At 52.7% G+C, this 16,082-nt stretch overlaps 1 protein-coding gene and 1 pseudogene across 5 annotated transcripts in view; one reads left to right on the forward strand and one right to left on the reverse strand.

The window, feature by feature from the left end:
* The window catches only part of CORO7 (coronin 7), a 59,783-nt gene extending 48,553 nt beyond the window's left edge, over positions 1-11,230 (reverse strand). For 2 of the 5 annotated variants that reach the window (XM_067014244.1, XM_059037426.2), the window contains exons 1-5: positions 11,067-11,230; positions 8,604-8,700; positions 7,727-7,801; positions 3,023-3,093; positions 2,464-2,647 (exon numbers count right to left, since the gene is read on the reverse strand). In XM_067014244.1, the coding sequence (XP_066870345.1) occupies positions 2,464-2,647; positions 3,023-3,093; positions 7,727-7,801; positions 8,604-8,700; positions 11,067-11,126 (487 nt within the window). In that variant the 5' untranslated portion in view covers positions 11,127-11,230. The remainder of the gene's footprint in view (positions 1-2,463; positions 2,648-3,022; positions 3,094-7,726; positions 7,802-8,603; positions 8,701-11,066) is intronic. The other 3 variants (XM_067014247.1, XM_067014246.1, XM_067014245.1) reach the window with 2 other exon arrangements.
* Positions 11,231-13,544: 2,314 nt separating this feature from the next.
* On the forward strand, positions 13,545-14,027 carry LOC131740978 (small ribosomal subunit protein eS19 pseudogene; annotated as a pseudogene).
* Positions 14,028-16,082: the final 2,055 nt, after the last annotated feature.

Below are 16,082 nucleotides of genomic sequence, written 5' to 3' on the forward strand. Positions count from 1 at the left end.
ACTGAGATGATGATCAAGTTAAGCTGATATTGCTAGAATGGACCCTAATCCAGTATGAACGGTACCCTTGTGAAAAGGGAAATCAGAGAGAAGATGCATGCACAGAGAGAAGATGATGTGAACAGAGGGAAGACGGCCATCGACATGCCCCAAGAAACACCTGAAGCCACAGAAGCTGAGAAGGGGACCTGGAACATATTCTCCCTCACAGCTCAAAAGGAACCAACCCTGCCAACACTTTAATTTTGGACTTCTGGTCCCCAGAATTGTGAGACAATAAATTTGCTTGTGGTACTCCGTTACAACAGCCCTAGAAAACTAACACCTCCTTTCAAAATGTGGGTCCTGGGCTTCCCTGGTGGTGCAGTGGTTGAGAGTCCGCCTGCCAATGCAGGGGACACAGGTTCGTGCCCCGGTCCGGGAAGATCCCACATGCCGTGGAGCGGCTGGGCCCATGAGCCATGGCTGCTGGGCCTGCGCGTGCGGAGCCTGTGCTCCGCAACGGGAGAGGACACGGCAGTGAGAGGCCCGCGTACCACCAAAAAAAAAAAAAAAAAAAGAAAAAGAAAAAAATGTGGGGCCCGATTCCCTTCTTCTTGAGTGTGAGCAGGACTCAGAGACTTGCTTCTAACGGAGAACATGTACCTTCCAAAGCTGGGGCGTAAATGGCACCGTAACCTCCTCCGTGATGCCTCTCTTGGACTGTCCACCAGGGGAAGCAGCTGCCATGTAATGAGGGTGCTCAAGCAGCCCACAGAAAGGCCCATGGGGGAGAACTGAGGCCTCCTTCCCACAGCCAGCATTGTGTGAGTGAACCACTTAGGAAGCGGATCCCTCCACCCCAGTCCAGCCTTCAGGTGACGGCAGCCCCACCTGACAGCTCAACCCCAACCTCATGAGGAGCCCTGAGCCAGAACCACCCAGCTAAGCTGCTCCCAAATCTCTGACGTTCAGAAACTGTGAGATGATAAACGTTACCAGCTGTTATAAGCCTCCAGTTTTCGGGGTAATTCTTTCTGCAGCAATAGGAAACTACTATGACAAGGTCTACTCCCCTGAGGTTAATCCCAGCCCTGTCACCTGCTTGCACTGTGGCCTTGGTCAAGTTATTTAACCTCACCTGTAGCATGGGAATGGCAACACCCCCCCCATGTGAAGCCCTCAGCACAGCGCTGGGCACATGAGAAGGGCTTGAGAGATGCTAGTTACAGCTGGGGTGACTCTGATGACACACTGTCAGGTGGCCTGCACCGGGTTAGGGTGGTCTCCTCCACTGCACCAGCAGCACTTTGGGGGCAAGTGGCACAACGGCTCCAGGATGGGTGCTGGCTGACTCCTCAGTCAGGGGGGAGTCCCTCAGACATCCCGTTACACTGTCCGCCCTTGGTCCCAGCCCCAGAAGTGGGGGTATCACCATGGTGAGCCTGACCCACCCTGGACATTCTGCACAGCACTGTGGGGCAAGTCCATCACTCAATTCTCTAAGCCTCATGTCTTTCTTTACCTTGAAGCTGTCAAGGAGGACTCTGCAGAAAGGATTTGGTGATGCTGTCACAGAAAACACCTGGGTTCCGCTGTGGGTCACACTGCAGGGTCATAACCATTCAAATACTGAGGAATCTGACCCAAAGTTGTCACCATCTACAAGTGGTCTGAGTGTGTGCCCCCCAAATTCACTTGTTGAAACCTAACTCCCACTGGGATGGAATCCAGAGGCAGGGCCTCTGGGAGGTGATAAGGCTGTGAGGGTGGAGTCCCATGAAAGGTATTAGGTCTCTTATAAAAGAGGCCCCAGAGAGCTCCCTCACCCCTGCTGCCACGTGAGGACACAGCCAGAGGACGGCCATCTGTGAATCAGGAAGCAGGTCCTCACCAGACACTGAACCTGTTGGTGCCTTGATCTTAGACTTCCAGCCTCCAGAACCGTGAGAAATAAATGCCTGTTGTTTATAACCCACCCAGTCTGTGGGATTTCGTTATAGCAGCCCAAATGGACCAGGACAATATATACTGGGAAAATAACAGAAACAGCACCGGGCAGGGGTCGGGGTGGATGTAGAAACAGCAAAATTCTCATCCCCTAGAGGAGAAATCAGTAGTTTGTTTTCAAAACTGAAATGTCACACAATTCAAGAAATAACAGTATAAGAAAGTTACTTAGACATATGGAGGAAAAAGCAGAAAAAAAGGCTAAGTGAAATGAAAACATATGCCTACGGGATTTAGGGAGGGATGGGGTGTTTGTAACAAGCCTTGTAAAACTATATATAATATATACACACACATATACAAACATACACACACCCATATATATATATATAAGTACATATATATGTATATATAACATGTACATGTGAAACTTTGTTACATGTCTTAAAAGTCATGTTACCAAAATCATAAACAAAGAAACAAAGTGCTGCCAGACAGGGCTGCCCAGGGAGGGACAGTGAGTGTGGCCCATACCTGTGAGGGGCTGCTGCTTGGCGGCATCCCAGACCTTCACGGTCCTGCCCGCCGCGCTCACCAGGACGCCATCTGCGGTGGGGTGAAACTGCAGTACCTCCACCTGGACGTCCTCAGGGCCCAGCACCAGCCCAGGCCCTGAGGGCAGCGCCCCGCCGGGGGCAGGCAGTCGCCAGAGTTTCACCTGCAGGAAAGAGTGAGTCCGTGAGCCCAGGACTGGGAGGGGCCTCGCTGCCTCCAGCCAGCCTTGCCCCGGCTGCCCCCTACCCCAGGGGAAGGGAGGGGACGGGCTCAGGGTCACAAGGTGTGGTTAGGGGCTGAGGGGAAGATGTGGGAGTGGGGAGAGCCAAGCACACTGCTCCCACAGCACCACAGGCCTGCTGTCCTCAGGCAGCCAAGCAGCAGAACGCAGGTCATGGCCACAGCTCAGGGTAAGTGCATGGGAGCACATGGGAGCTGGCGTGGGTTGAGGAACTTAGCAGGAGGGGCTGGACTGCAAACCAGCAGGGCCCTGGTGGCTCATAAGGCCTGGAATAGCTCTTCCAGCCGCTCCACTCACCGTCCTGTCAGCTGAGGCCGTGGCCAGGAGGAAGTCATCAAAGGGAGAGAAGTCCAAGTCCGTGACCAGGTCTGAGGGAGAGAAACAGCTGACACAGGCCAGACGTTGGCCTGCCGGAATGTCCTGTTCCAGCCCACCGTGCCCTCTCCCAAGGCCGGAACCACGGCCCAGGGCCTGAGCTGACCCCTCTGCCTACACAGCAGCAGGCTGAAAGTCCTCCAGGGGAGGGCACCTCTGGAGACCGCAGGTCAATGCCACAGGCCCCCGCCTGCAACACACATCCCCAAGAGCCCTGAATCCCAGGGTGGTCAGGGGCCCATCACTGGGAGGTTAGCAGGATGATGGGCAGGAAGCTCCTTGGATCACCAGGTACCTGCATTCGCCCCAAATCCAGAACCCAGCTCAGGTGAATGGATACAAGCACCGGCCCCCACGGGATTCACATATAGGACAGACTAGAGGCCACCCAGCCCTAACAGACCCTCATCACATCCACAGGGAGACACACACTTCTCTGAAAATGCAGCAAGAGGCGGGCTGTGAACTCAGTGGGGACCCCAAGGTCAGGGGTCGGGGAGGCTTCCTGCAGGGGGCACAGTGGGCCCTGGAGAATATGGAGGGTGGCACAGGTTAGGACATCGGGTAGGCAGGGGGCTGGAGTGACATGCCTGACCTAGGAGTTCTCTGCCCCTTGACAAGCCAGGGCTGGCCCACCTACAGGAGTGCACCTGACCCAAGCCCAGGAAGCCAGCTTCTCTCTGAAGGGAGTTAAACCAGGAATGCGAAGCCTAGCGACAGAGTGCCTTAGGGACTGGCCTGGGTGGAGAGCAACCAGCTGGGAGGAAGCTGTCAGCTCTCAAGCCAGGACCCTCCTAAGGCCTGTGTGTCCAGCTGCTCCTTCAGTTCTGGAAGCTCCCCAAGAGTCTCTCAAATTCATTTTTTTTTTTTTTCGGTACGCAGGCCTCTCACTGCCGTGGCCTCTCCCGTTGCAGAGCACAGGCTCCAGACGCGCAGGCTCAGCAGCCATGGCTCACAGGCCCAGCCACTCCGCGGCATGTGAGATCTTCCTGGACTGGGGCACGAACCAATGTCCCCTGCATTGGCAGGCGGGACTCTCAACCGCTGCGCCACCACGGAAGCCCCCAAATCCCTTTTTGGCTTAAGCAAGCTGGAGTTAGTCTCAGTTCTTTGCAACCAAAGAATCTGAACTGCTCATCTCCGGGGGGCCAGGAGGGGAGGTGGGGCACATGGAGTGAGCCAGATCCCAGTGGGGAACTGAGACTGGGGGTTTCAGGGGAACAGAGATAAGGCCAGGGCTCAGGTGTGGGGGCAGTAGAAATGTAAGCAGGACGGCCAGGCCCAAGTCACCAGAGCAAGGAGCACAGTGACCATCCCTACTGCCAGCATCCCCGGAGGGGCAGAGCAGGTACACTTTCCTCCCAGGCCAGAGCCTGACCCTGGGCATCCTGCCAGAGGAGACAAGGAAGAGAAGGGGTGGGGACTTCCCTGGTGGCGCAGTGGTTAAGAATCCACCTGCCAATGCAGGGGACACAGGTTCGATCCTTGGTCTGGGAAGATCCCACACCGTGGAGCATCTAAGCCCGTGCGGCACAACTACTGAAGCCCATGTGCCTAGAGCCCATGCTCCGCAACAAGAGAAGCTCCCACTCACCACAACTAGAGAAAAGCCTGCGTGCAGCAATGAAGACCCAACGCAGCCAAAAATAATAAATAAAATTTTAAAAATTTAAAAAAAAAAAAAAAAAAAAAGGAAGAGAAGGAGCAGATGGAAAGAGGCACACCTTGGGACAGCCCTAACCTGGACTCCTGGCCACGGAAGCCCTGCCACCCCACCCTGCGGGCTCCTCAAGGGACAGGGCAGGGCCCAGGCTGGGTGCAGACGCTGGCACCCCCAAGGGAATGAGCAGTGGTGATGTGGCCGATCTGAGTGCTCAGTTGTGCCAGCAGGCTTGTGGCCTTCATGTGTGTTTATCTCACCAAATCCTCACAACGACCCATCAGGATGGCACTGTGGTGTCATCCCCAACTGGAGGAAGAGGACACGAGGGCAGAGAGGTTAAGTAACCTGCCCAGAGCTGCACAGCTAAGAAGGGGCAAGGCTGAGGGTCAGGCAGGCAGTCCAGCTTCAGAATCTACATCTTCAGCGCAACACACGGCATTTCCCAACTCAGAGCAGGCACCCAGCCACCACCCCACAGCCCAGTCATAAAGCAACTCTCTCTAGATGCTTCCCAGCCTTCTGCTCCCCAAAGGGCCACTTGGCCCTGATCCAAGAGGCAGAAGGTGCCCCTGAAGGCAGGGTGCCCTAAAGTCAGGGTAGCAGCCCGAACCCAGGCCACCACAGTTCCGCTCCCCCCCCCCCCGCACCAACACCTAAGAAGGCAGACCGGTGCCTGGTGCCCAGACAGCAGGTTCTGAGGAGCTGGAGATCAGCTACCCCTAGAGCAGCTTTCTGGCAAGGCTGCTCCTTCAGGGAGAGGCTCCAGATAGCTGGAGCCACAGTGAGGCTACGATCTGCCAACACAAGCCTGGTTCCCCAGTAACAGGGGGCCCACCACCTTGCAGACGATACCAACTTGAGGCCACTTCCCCATAAGGAAAAAGCATCAAGAAGCAAACAGTGGGCTTCCCTGGTGGCGCAGTGGTTGAGAATCCGCCTGCCGAGGCATGGGACACGGGTTTGTGCCCCGGTCCGGGAAGATCCCACATGCCACAGAGCGGCTGGGCCCGTGAGCCATGGCCGCTGAGCCTGTGCTCCACAATGGGAGAGGCCACAACAGTGAGAGGCCCGCGTACCAAAAAAAAAAAAAAAAAAAAAGAAGCAAACAGCATGGTGCCTAAAAACACCTGGGTTCCGATTCTGGCTCTGCCAGCAGCAATGCCAACACTGCTAAATTCTTTAACTCTTTGAGCCTCAGTTTTCTTAGCTGAAAAATTGGTTATTTAAAAACCTACTTCGGGACTTCCCTGGTGGCACAGTGGTTAAGAATCCACCTGCCAATGCAGGGGACACAGGTGCGAGCCCTGGTCCAGGAAGATCTCACGTGCCGCGGAGCAACTAAGCCCCTGCACCACAACTACTGGGCCTGAGCTCTAGAGCCTGTGAGCCACAACCACTAAGCCCGCGTGCCTAGAGCCTGTGCTCTGTAACAAAAGCCACCACAATGAGAAGCCGGCACACCGCAATGAAGAGTAGCTCCTGCTCACCACAACTAGAGAAAGCCCGTGCGCAGCAACGAAGACCCAATGCAGCCAAAAAAAAAAAAGGGGGGGGGGTATGAGAATGGATTAGAAAGCAGACTTTGTCTACACGCTACAACATTAGATGGATTGCAAAAACATCATTCCAAACGTAACAGATCAGATTCGAAAGACGATGTATAGTGTGAACCCATTTATGTGAAACGTACAGAAAAGGCCGGTCTGTAGAGCAGAAACCAGCAAACGTTTTCTGTTCAGGTTGGGATAGGAAACATTTTAGGCTTCGAGGGACATAGAGTCTCTGTTTCCTTAACTCTGCAGTTGTTGGAAAAAGCAGCCACAGACGGTAAGTCAATGAAGAGGTGTGGCTGTGTTCCAATAAAACTATTTACAAAGACAGGCAGCAGGCCAGATCTGGCCACACAGTAGCTTGCAGCCCCTGCAGCAGAGGCAGAAAGATCAACGGATGCCTGAGGCTGCAGCGCCCAAGGTAGAAATGCATTAACTGCCAAGGGGCACAAGGGGTCTTTCTGGAATAATGGAAATGTTCTAAAACTGGATGGTGGGATATGCAACGTTGTAACTTTAATAAGAGTCATCAAATCCTTCACTTAAAACAAGTAATGTTTATAGTATGTAAATGATACCTCGATAAAGTTGTTTCAAATTTTTAAAAAGGATTGGGTGAGAAAACACAGATACATGCTTAGCACCCAGGGAGCTCTCCATCAGTCTTCACTACTGTTATTTTATTAACCACCACCATCTTCATCAGGACTGCTACACTGAGCTGCACACCCAGACCAGGGACGAAGGATCAGCCCCCTTCCCTCACCCAAGGCTGACCAACAGGCAGCCAGGAGCGCAGTCCAGAAAGTCTGGGCCCATGGCCACTGCAGCTGGACAGGGAAAGGGGAGGCAGCTGGGCCAGCGCTGCTGTAGCCCAAGGAGAGTGAACTGTTCCCTCAAAGCAGGCAGGCTGCCAGACGGACTGCTGGGCACCCCCAGAAGCAGCTCTAGTGGTGGACAAAAGCTCTCTTTGTGAGGGTCCATCTCTGGCCCTGCAGCCCAACCAGCCGCCTCCTCGGAGTGCCCTGAGCAGCCTGGCTGGAGAGGATTCCTGGTGGTGAGAGGTGATCTGCTGGGCTCCAGGTGAGCACACCGGGCTAAGAACTACAAAGGGTTGAGTCTTCTGCAGTGATGGGGAGCCAGCATCAGCCTGGAGCCTGGCACTGGCCGGTACATATCCCCCTCCTTCCAGCCTGACCACCTGGAGCACCCAGCTTCCCTCCTCTCTGCCCAGGCCGGAATTCTCAACCAGGAACCAGCCTTCCAATCCGGACCCCATCTGTCAGAAGACACAGTGAGGAGAACAGGAAGGACCCAGCCAGCCACAGGGCTGTGGGACCAGGTGAGTATGAATCTTTGGCCCCAGGGAGGGAGGGGCAAGTTCCAGGCTTCCTGGGTCCAGTCCCCACTCACCTGAATGGCAGCCCAGGTGGGTCACATGTCTCTTGTCCTCTCCCTGGCCTTCCAGAGGCACGATGCCCACGACGCCTGTCAAACAAACACGGGGACTCTGACTTCAGGCCTAATAGGGATCTGTTACCCAGGACTCCCAGAGCACACAAGACCCAAAAGCTCAGCCTTGGACCTTCCCAGAGCCTCCACCAACTGTAAGGCCACACCCTTTGGGACAGAGTGATTGGCAGAGGTTTCGGTTCCTGCCCCACACAAGAGCCTTCCGTGACATCGACTGTGCAAAGACACTAGGGTAAAAGGTTGTCTCTTTAAGGCACTGTGGGTCATAAGCAGTCAGCCGGGGGCTACCAGTTGCCACCTTCCCAGCTTTAACTGAGAAAGAAGCCCTCACCCAAGGGCAGCAGAGCTGAGGAATAAGGAGAGAGGTCAGGATACAGTGAGATACAGCTCTGCCTGAAGCCTCTGGAATCCTTAGTTCTATAAACCAAAAAGGTATCCATTTCTTGCTTAAGTCAATTTGAGGTCTGAGTTATCACTGACAACCAAAAGAGTCTCAACCAACACAGGGAGCTTTTGCGTTCGTATTGACCCCAGCTGCTCCCAGATGAGGAGTGGATTGCATATAAGGGTAGCTGGAAACAAAGGCGGCAGCCCCCTCCCCACCCTCTAGGCCAAACTCTTGAAGACCATGTCTATACAAAGTGCTGGCAATGCCCGAAGCAAAGTCAATCTGCCTACTGCACATTGACCAGTTTGCAGGGGTCTAAGGCCTTCATGGTGCTGACCTCTGAGCCCTGAGAGGCCCCTCCAAGCCTCTGGCCCCACCCTACCTAGGGTGACAATGTCTGAATCCCCACAACCATGTTCACCTCCCTACCTGGACGGTCAGAGTTGAATGCAATTAAGCTGCAGCTGGCTTTGATATGGTTCCCACATGAGGGGACAGTTCCTGCTCGAATGTCACTGATCCAGGTCTGAAAGTAAAGAACAAAAAACGTGTTGGTCAGGGCTCTGCCTAAAGCAAGGGGTAGGGCATACGGCATAATCCAGGGAACTCGACCTTAAAGTTGCACCATTAGAGATGCGTTCCTTAGGATCAAACCCTGTCCCCACTCACACAGTCCCTTAGAAAATGCAAAATGTCCTTGAAATGATAACCTGTCATTAAGGGGTTGATTTTGCTTACTAAATAAGTTCTCTAATAAGGGGGAGGAAGCTGTCAGAAGGAAGCTCAGGTTGAACAAAGTCAAGAGGCTAACTGGGCAGTGTGTGTGTTGGTGGGGGGTGGAGGGGTTTGATTCTGTTGAAAGGGAGAGAAGCAGAGAAAGGAGAAGTAAGCACCTAAGGTAGAAGACAGACTAGACTTCCTCAGCTGCATTGCTGAAGGCCTCCACCAAGTATGAGGTCTCTTCCAAGCCCCAGGAGAAAACACTCAAGCTCAGAGAGGGGAAAATAAAGGCCTTTCCATGAAGTCCCATAGTCAGGTGAACAATGCACCCCCATAAAAAGGCAATAAGGTCAACACCCGCATACGTGGAGAAGCAGAGGAACACTTTTTCTAAAACGGAGATCGGCGAGGTCCCAATGTTTCCTGTTGGTTTCAGCGCCTCGCAGCATCCCTGCCGCCCGACGATCGAGCACCCACATTTCCCAGCCCACCCACTCACAGTGTCCTGGAAACCACCCCCACCATCCAAGTTTCTAGTTCAATGTTCACCTGCCACGGGTAGAACATTATCATCTTGCATTATTCTCCCCTCCTGATTCATGTTTACTGTATAAATATAGTGACAGGAAATATCTTTGAAAAGAACCCATCACCTGTTCTCCCATCTCCCTAACATATAAACCGTTTTAAGCTCTCCCTGTAATCCCTAATTCCATGCCTGTCTGTTTACCTTGTTGGACTGAGGTCCACCCAGAAACAAGCCCCAGAGCTCCTCAAGTACACTCCAGACCCCCTCCAAGCATTATTGCACTCAGAGCAACGGTCTTAATGCAAATGTGAGAACCTCTCCACCACCAGCCCCCCACAGCCGCTTCAACATTTCGATGGCTCCCCACTGCACTCAGAGTAAAACCCAACTTCTTCCTGTGGCCCTCGGGCTCTGAAGGCCCACTCTGGACTCATCTGACACCATGCTTCCCTGTCACTGCCCTCCATCCACCCTGGCCCACTTTCCATCTTCCACCACGCTCTTTCTCACCCCATTCTTCCTATGGCTGGCTGCTTCTCACCCATCCTGCCATAGCTTAAATGTCACCTCCTCCCAGCAGCCTTCCCAGACTACCCTACTGAGGTTAACCCCACCTCTAGGTCCATCTCCATCTTCATCTTCAACCTGGCCCCTCATGTGTGTTCTTCAGTGCACTTATTAAAACCTGCATTGCCCTTGCATGCCTGTCTTTCTGGCTGTCTCCCTCAAGAGACTAAGCACCAGAGAGAAAGGAAAATGCTGTTGTGTTCACTGCTGTGGTTCCAGCAGCTGGACACAGCACATGGGACGTGCCCAGGAAATATGGTCCAGAGGATAAAAACCGGGTTTTTGCTCCAGGCTGCCCTCATGTGAGATGGTCCCTGATGGGGTCACCAGAGGTCAGTTCCTAGGCTTCACTATTGGAAGACACTCACAGGCCTTCCAAATAATGTTTCGCTGCAGACCAAGGATGGCATCATCTCTGAAGCACACCCCTCATCAGGCCTGCTGCCCATACAGGGCACCGAGGTGCCCTCCCACCACCTGGTTCAGCTCTTCCTCTGGGCTCCACCTGCTAGGGCTTCCCAGGCCCCACCCAGCCTTTGGCAGCATCACCCCAATAGGGGAAGAGCTCACGCCAGCCGCGAGAGGAAGCGCCGGCGGAAACCCGAGGGAGGGGCGCGCTTCTGGCCGAGGAGCTCCCCCTCTCCAGCTGACACACCCGGACTCGCCAAGACCAGGGCAGAGAGGGGCATGTCTCTCACATCCCAGCCCCGGGCAGGGGCGATCGGGGCGGCAGGGAGGAGGAGCCGCCCGGCTCGAGGCGAGGCCGACCGGAAGCCGGGAAGGCAGGCAGCCTCGCAGGCTTCAGGCCTTGGCCCCACTGGGCTGGCTGCGCCGCCTCGGTGGTCCCGGTGCGAGGCGGCCGGGACAGCGGACCACAGGGCTCATCGAGAGGCCAGAGAGTGTCCCGGGAGCTCCAGGCTCTGACCGCCGTGCGGCGACGGACGACCCGGACGACGGCCCCGGGCCTGAAGGGGGCGCGCCTGGGCAGGCGGGCTCGGGGTGGGGGGGGTCCCCGCGCTGGGCCAGAGGAAGGGAAGGGGTGGCCGCAGGGCAAGGGGCGACGACAGCCGGCTCACCTCGCGGCGGGGCGGCCGAGCTTCCGTATGCCGGAACTTGGACACCTTGAAGCGGTTCATGGCGGCGGGGACCACGGCGCGCACAGCTTCGAGGACCCGGGCGTCGGCTCTCAGGTGAACCGCGAGCAGCCTCGACTCCCGCCTCCTCCCGCCCCACCCACGGCCCGCCGCTCGCGACCACGCCTCTATGCGCCTCAGGCCAATCGCAGCCCGCTCCGGTCCACCGAGCCACTCCCCCAGCCCCTCTCCCTCCGCGCGCACGCCGCGGGCCCCGCCCCCCAGCCAATCGCCGCTCGGCCCTCCCTAGAGGCCACGCCCCGATGCCGAAGGCTTGGCTGCGCGGGTCCGGAGGTCACGTGCGGCGCGCTGTCCGCTCGCGGTCCCGCCGGGCGTGCAGGACAAGGGGCAACAGCTGCGATTTTGTGGCCAGGGATTTGCCTCCGGAGGCTTTCCAGTGTGCGGGGCACGCCCTTCTCCGGGAGGAGAGAAAGCAAAAGTGAACTAGATCCACTTAGGAGACTGGGAACGCTCTCAGGGAGAGAGGGGCCGCTGGCACGGGTCACACAGGTAGTGGCAGCGGAGGGGAGCCCAGGTCTGATGCAAATCCCTGTCCGTGGGACCTACTCTATAGGCTCCGCATCCCACCCACCCTGCTTAGGTCATGTGGGCTCGGTAGGAGAGGGGATGGAGACTTAAGCGTCCCCTTATAAGGGCGAGTCAGACCTTGGGCGCGGTGGGGCAAAACTCCTCGAAGGAAACCAATCAAGTATAGATAAGCTGAAAGGGAAGTAGATAAGGGCCATGGAGAATCTCTTAAACAGCACATTTGCCCAACCGGTGCTGCTTGGTTAGTCCCCGGACAAACCTGGGGCGATGCATTCCACAAGCCTTTCTCTTCGCTTTGAAAATGTGATTCCAGAATATACTTTCTGCTTAAGAACAGACATAACACCTGCTCAGGCGTGTCTGGAAAGGGCACTTTGATCTGAGGAACCGCGAATGATTGGTCGCAACGTCCCGCTGCTGTGAAAATTCGTCTTCCTCAGCCTGCCGCAGACAACAGCCTCAACTTAGGCAGGCTGCCCAGAAGGTAACTCTGAAAGCTTAGTCTGGCGATGGGCATGAATGGACTCCAAAATGCAAGTTCTTTTTTTCAGTTCTCACAGGTAAAATGTGACCACTCAGGGGCCCTTACTGAGTTAAGAGCGCCTTTGATCTCCATAAACTAAAGGTAGACTGTCAGTAGGGTTGACTGAGGCCTGGGATTTGGAATTCCAAGCAGTCTGGCAGCCACTGAAGTTCAGCTTTCCCATGGCACATACTCTTCAGACTCTGGAATTCCAGCAGCTTTGGAAAAGGCACCATCAGTAGTCTTGAGTTCATGTGGTGTTCAGTTACTGCAGGTGTCGCTTATGCTTTTTTTTTTAAATTGTGGCAAAAAACATATAAAATCTAACATTTTTACCTGTACAGTTCAGGAGTGTTAAAGACATTCACAGTGTTGTGCAACAGATGTCCAGAACTTTATCAAGCAAAGCTGGAACTACAGCCATTAAACAACAGCTCCCCATTTCCCCTTCTCGCCAACCCATAGTAATCATCATTCTGCTTCTGTTTCTATGAATTTGACTACTTTAGATACCAAATATAAGTGGAATCATGCAACATCTGTCCTTTTGTGACTGGCTTATTTCATTGTAATGTCCTCAAGGCTCATCTCTCCTGTAGCATGTGACAGAATTTCCATCCTTCTTAAGACTGGATAATATTCTGTTGCATGTATTTACCACATTTTGTTTATTCATTTGTCCAGCAATGGTTACTTGGGTTCACCCACCTCTTGGCTATTGTGAGTAATGCTTCTAAGAACATGGCTGTGCAAATATTTCTTCGGGACTCTGCTTTCAATACTTTTGGATATATACCTAGAAGTGGGATTGTTGGAGCATATGGTAGTTCTATTTTAAATTTTCTGAGGGATTTCCATACCAGATATTATTTTTAGAATTACAGTTACTAAAAGTTAGGGTTTTTAAAAAATATTTATTTATTTATTTGGGTTGCAGTGGGTCTTAATTGCAGCACGAGGGATCTTTAGTTGTGGTGTGTGGACTTCTTAGGTGCAGGATCTAGTTTGTGTGGGATCTAGTTCCTTGATCAAGGATCGAACCCAGGCCCCCTCCGTTGGTAGTACAGAGTCTTACCCACTGGACCACCAGGGAAGTCCTACTAAAAGTTTATTACCATCCTTTAGTTACTGTTGGTTGTTTGGTTAATTCTACAGTATGCAGTAACCCCTATTTGCATCAACTATAAATGACTTATATAACTTTCCAGTACGGGGACATTCAGACATTATGTATTGTGGTTCAAATATAAATCAACTGTAGACCTAAAACTATAAAATTCTTAGAAGAAAACACGGGGCAAAAGCTTCACAACAACCTTTTCCCTGGCTAGCAGCTTGGAGGCTGCACGATGCCTGGAGTTACCGTAAAAGAGTGAACCAGCAGGAGTTCGTCAGAGCTCTGGCAGCCTTCCTCAAAAAGTCCAGGAAGCTGAAAGTCCCTGAATGGGTGGACGCTGTCAAGCTGGCCAAGCATAGAGAGCTTGCTCCCTACGATGAGAACTGGTTCTACACACAAGCTGCTTCCACAGCACGGCACCTGTACCTCCAGGGTGGCGCTGGGGTTGGTTCCACAACCAAGATCTATGAGGGGTGTCAGAGACATGATGTCACGCCCAGCCACTTCAGCAGAGGCTCCAAAAGCGTGGCCTGTCGGGTCCTCCAAGCCCTGGAGGGGCTGAAAATGGTGGAAAAGGACCAAGATGGGGGCTGCAAACTAACACCTCATGGACAGAGAGATCTGGACGGAATCCCTGGACAGGTGGCAGCTGCCAACAAGAAGCATTAGAACAAATGATGCTGGGTTAATAAATTGCCTCATTCGTAAAAAAAAATAAAAAGAAAAAGCTTCACAACATTGGATTTGGCAATGAATTTTTGGATATGACACCAAAGATACAGGCAAAAAAGAAAAAATAGACAAATTGGACTTCATAAGAATTTTTTAAATTTGTGTATCAAAAGACACTGTCGGGGGGGCTTCCCTGGTAGTGCAGTGGTTAAGAATCCGCCTGCCAATACAAAGGACCCTGGTTTGAGCCCTGGTCTGGGAAGATCCCACATGCCACGGAACAACTAAGCCTGTGTGCCACAACTACTGAGCCTGTGCTCTAGAGCCCGTGAGCCACAACTACTGAAGCCTGCACGCCTGGAGCCTGTGCTCTATAACAAGAGAAGCCACTGCAATGAGAAGCCTGCACACCGCAATGAGAAGCCCGCACACCGCAATGAAGAGTATCTTCTGCTCACCGCAACTAGAGAAAGCCCGTGCGCAGCAATGAAAACCCAACGCAGCCAAAAATAAATAAATTAATTAATTAATTTAATTTTTTTTGAAAAAAGAGAGATACTGTCAACAGAGTGAAAGGCAACCCACAGTGTGGGAGAAAATATCTGCAAATCTTAGATCTGATAAGGGATTAATATCCAGAATACATAAAGAACTCCTAAAACTTAACAACAACAAAAAACCTACCTAGGGACTTCCCTGGTGGTCCAGTGGTAAAGAATCTGCCTTCCAATTCAGGGGACAAGGGTTTGATCCCTGACTGGGGAACTAAGATCCCACATGCCGCGGGGCAACTAAGCCTGCATGCCACAACTATTGAGCTCCCTGCATGCCACAACTATTGAGCTCACGCACCTCAACAAGAGAGCTCGGTGCTGCGCAAACTACAGGGCCCACGCGCCCTGGAGCCATCCCGCCACAACTAGAGGAGAAAACCCCACATACCACAACTAGAGAGAAGCCTGAGCATAGCAGAGACCATGAGCCGTAATGACAGATCCTGCATACCTCAACGAAGATCCTGTGTGCCACAACTAACACCTGACACAGCCAAAAAAATAAGGAAAATAAATAAATATTTTTTAAAACGTTTTAAAGAAAAAATCTACCTAATTTTTTTTTTTTTTTTTTTTTTTTTTTTTTTTTTTTTGCGGTACGCGGGCCTCTCACTGCTGTGGCCTCTCCCGCTGTGAAGCACAGGCTCCAGACGCGCTGGCTCCGCGGCCATGGCTCACGGGGCCAGCCGCTCCGTGGCACGTGGGATCCTCCCAGACCGGGGCACGAACCCTCGTCCCCCGCACCGGCAGACGGACCCCCAACCACTGCGGCACCAGGGAAGCCCAACGCACCTAATTTTAAAATGTGCAAAGGACTTGATAGATATTGCTCCAAAGAAGATATACACATAGCCAATTAGCACATGAAAAGATGCTCAACATCACTACTCATCAGAGAAATGCAAATAAAGACTACAATAAGTTAACACTTCACACCCAGTAGGATAGCTACTAACAAAAACAAAACAAAACGAAAAACAAAACCCAGAAAAACAGAAAGTAAGAAACACTGAAGAGGATTTAGAGTAATTGGAACCCTTGTACATGGTTGGTGGGAAAGTAAAATGGTATAGCCACTGTGGAAAACTTTATGACAGTTCCTTAAAAAATTAAAATAAAACTGCCACATGATCCAAGAATTTCAAATTTGGGTACATACCCAAAAGAATTGAAAACAGAGTCACAAAGAAATATTTTCATGCCTATGTTGATAGCAGCATTATTCACAATAGCTAAAACATGGAAGAATCCAAATGTACATTGATGGATGAATGGATAATCAAAATGTGGTATATACATTCATTGGAATATTGTTTAAAGTAATTAGCTTTTGAAAAGAAAGACAATGGGGGGGCTTCCCTGGTGGCACAGTGGTTAAGAATCCTCCTGCCAATGCAGGGGACACAGGTTCGAGCCCTGGTCTGGGAAGACCCCACATGCCTCAAAACAACTAAGCCCGTGCACCACAACTACTGAGCCTGCACTCTAGAGCCCGTAAGCCACAACTACTGAGCCCAAGTGCCACAACTACTGAAGCCCTCACA

The sequence above is a fragment of the Kogia breviceps genome, chromosome 14 (assembly GCF_026419965.1).
Source record: "Kogia breviceps isolate mKogBre1 chromosome 14, mKogBre1 haplotype 1, whole genome shotgun sequence".
Taxonomy (NCBI): Eukaryota; Metazoa; Chordata; class Mammalia; order Artiodactyla; family Physeteridae; genus Kogia; species Kogia breviceps.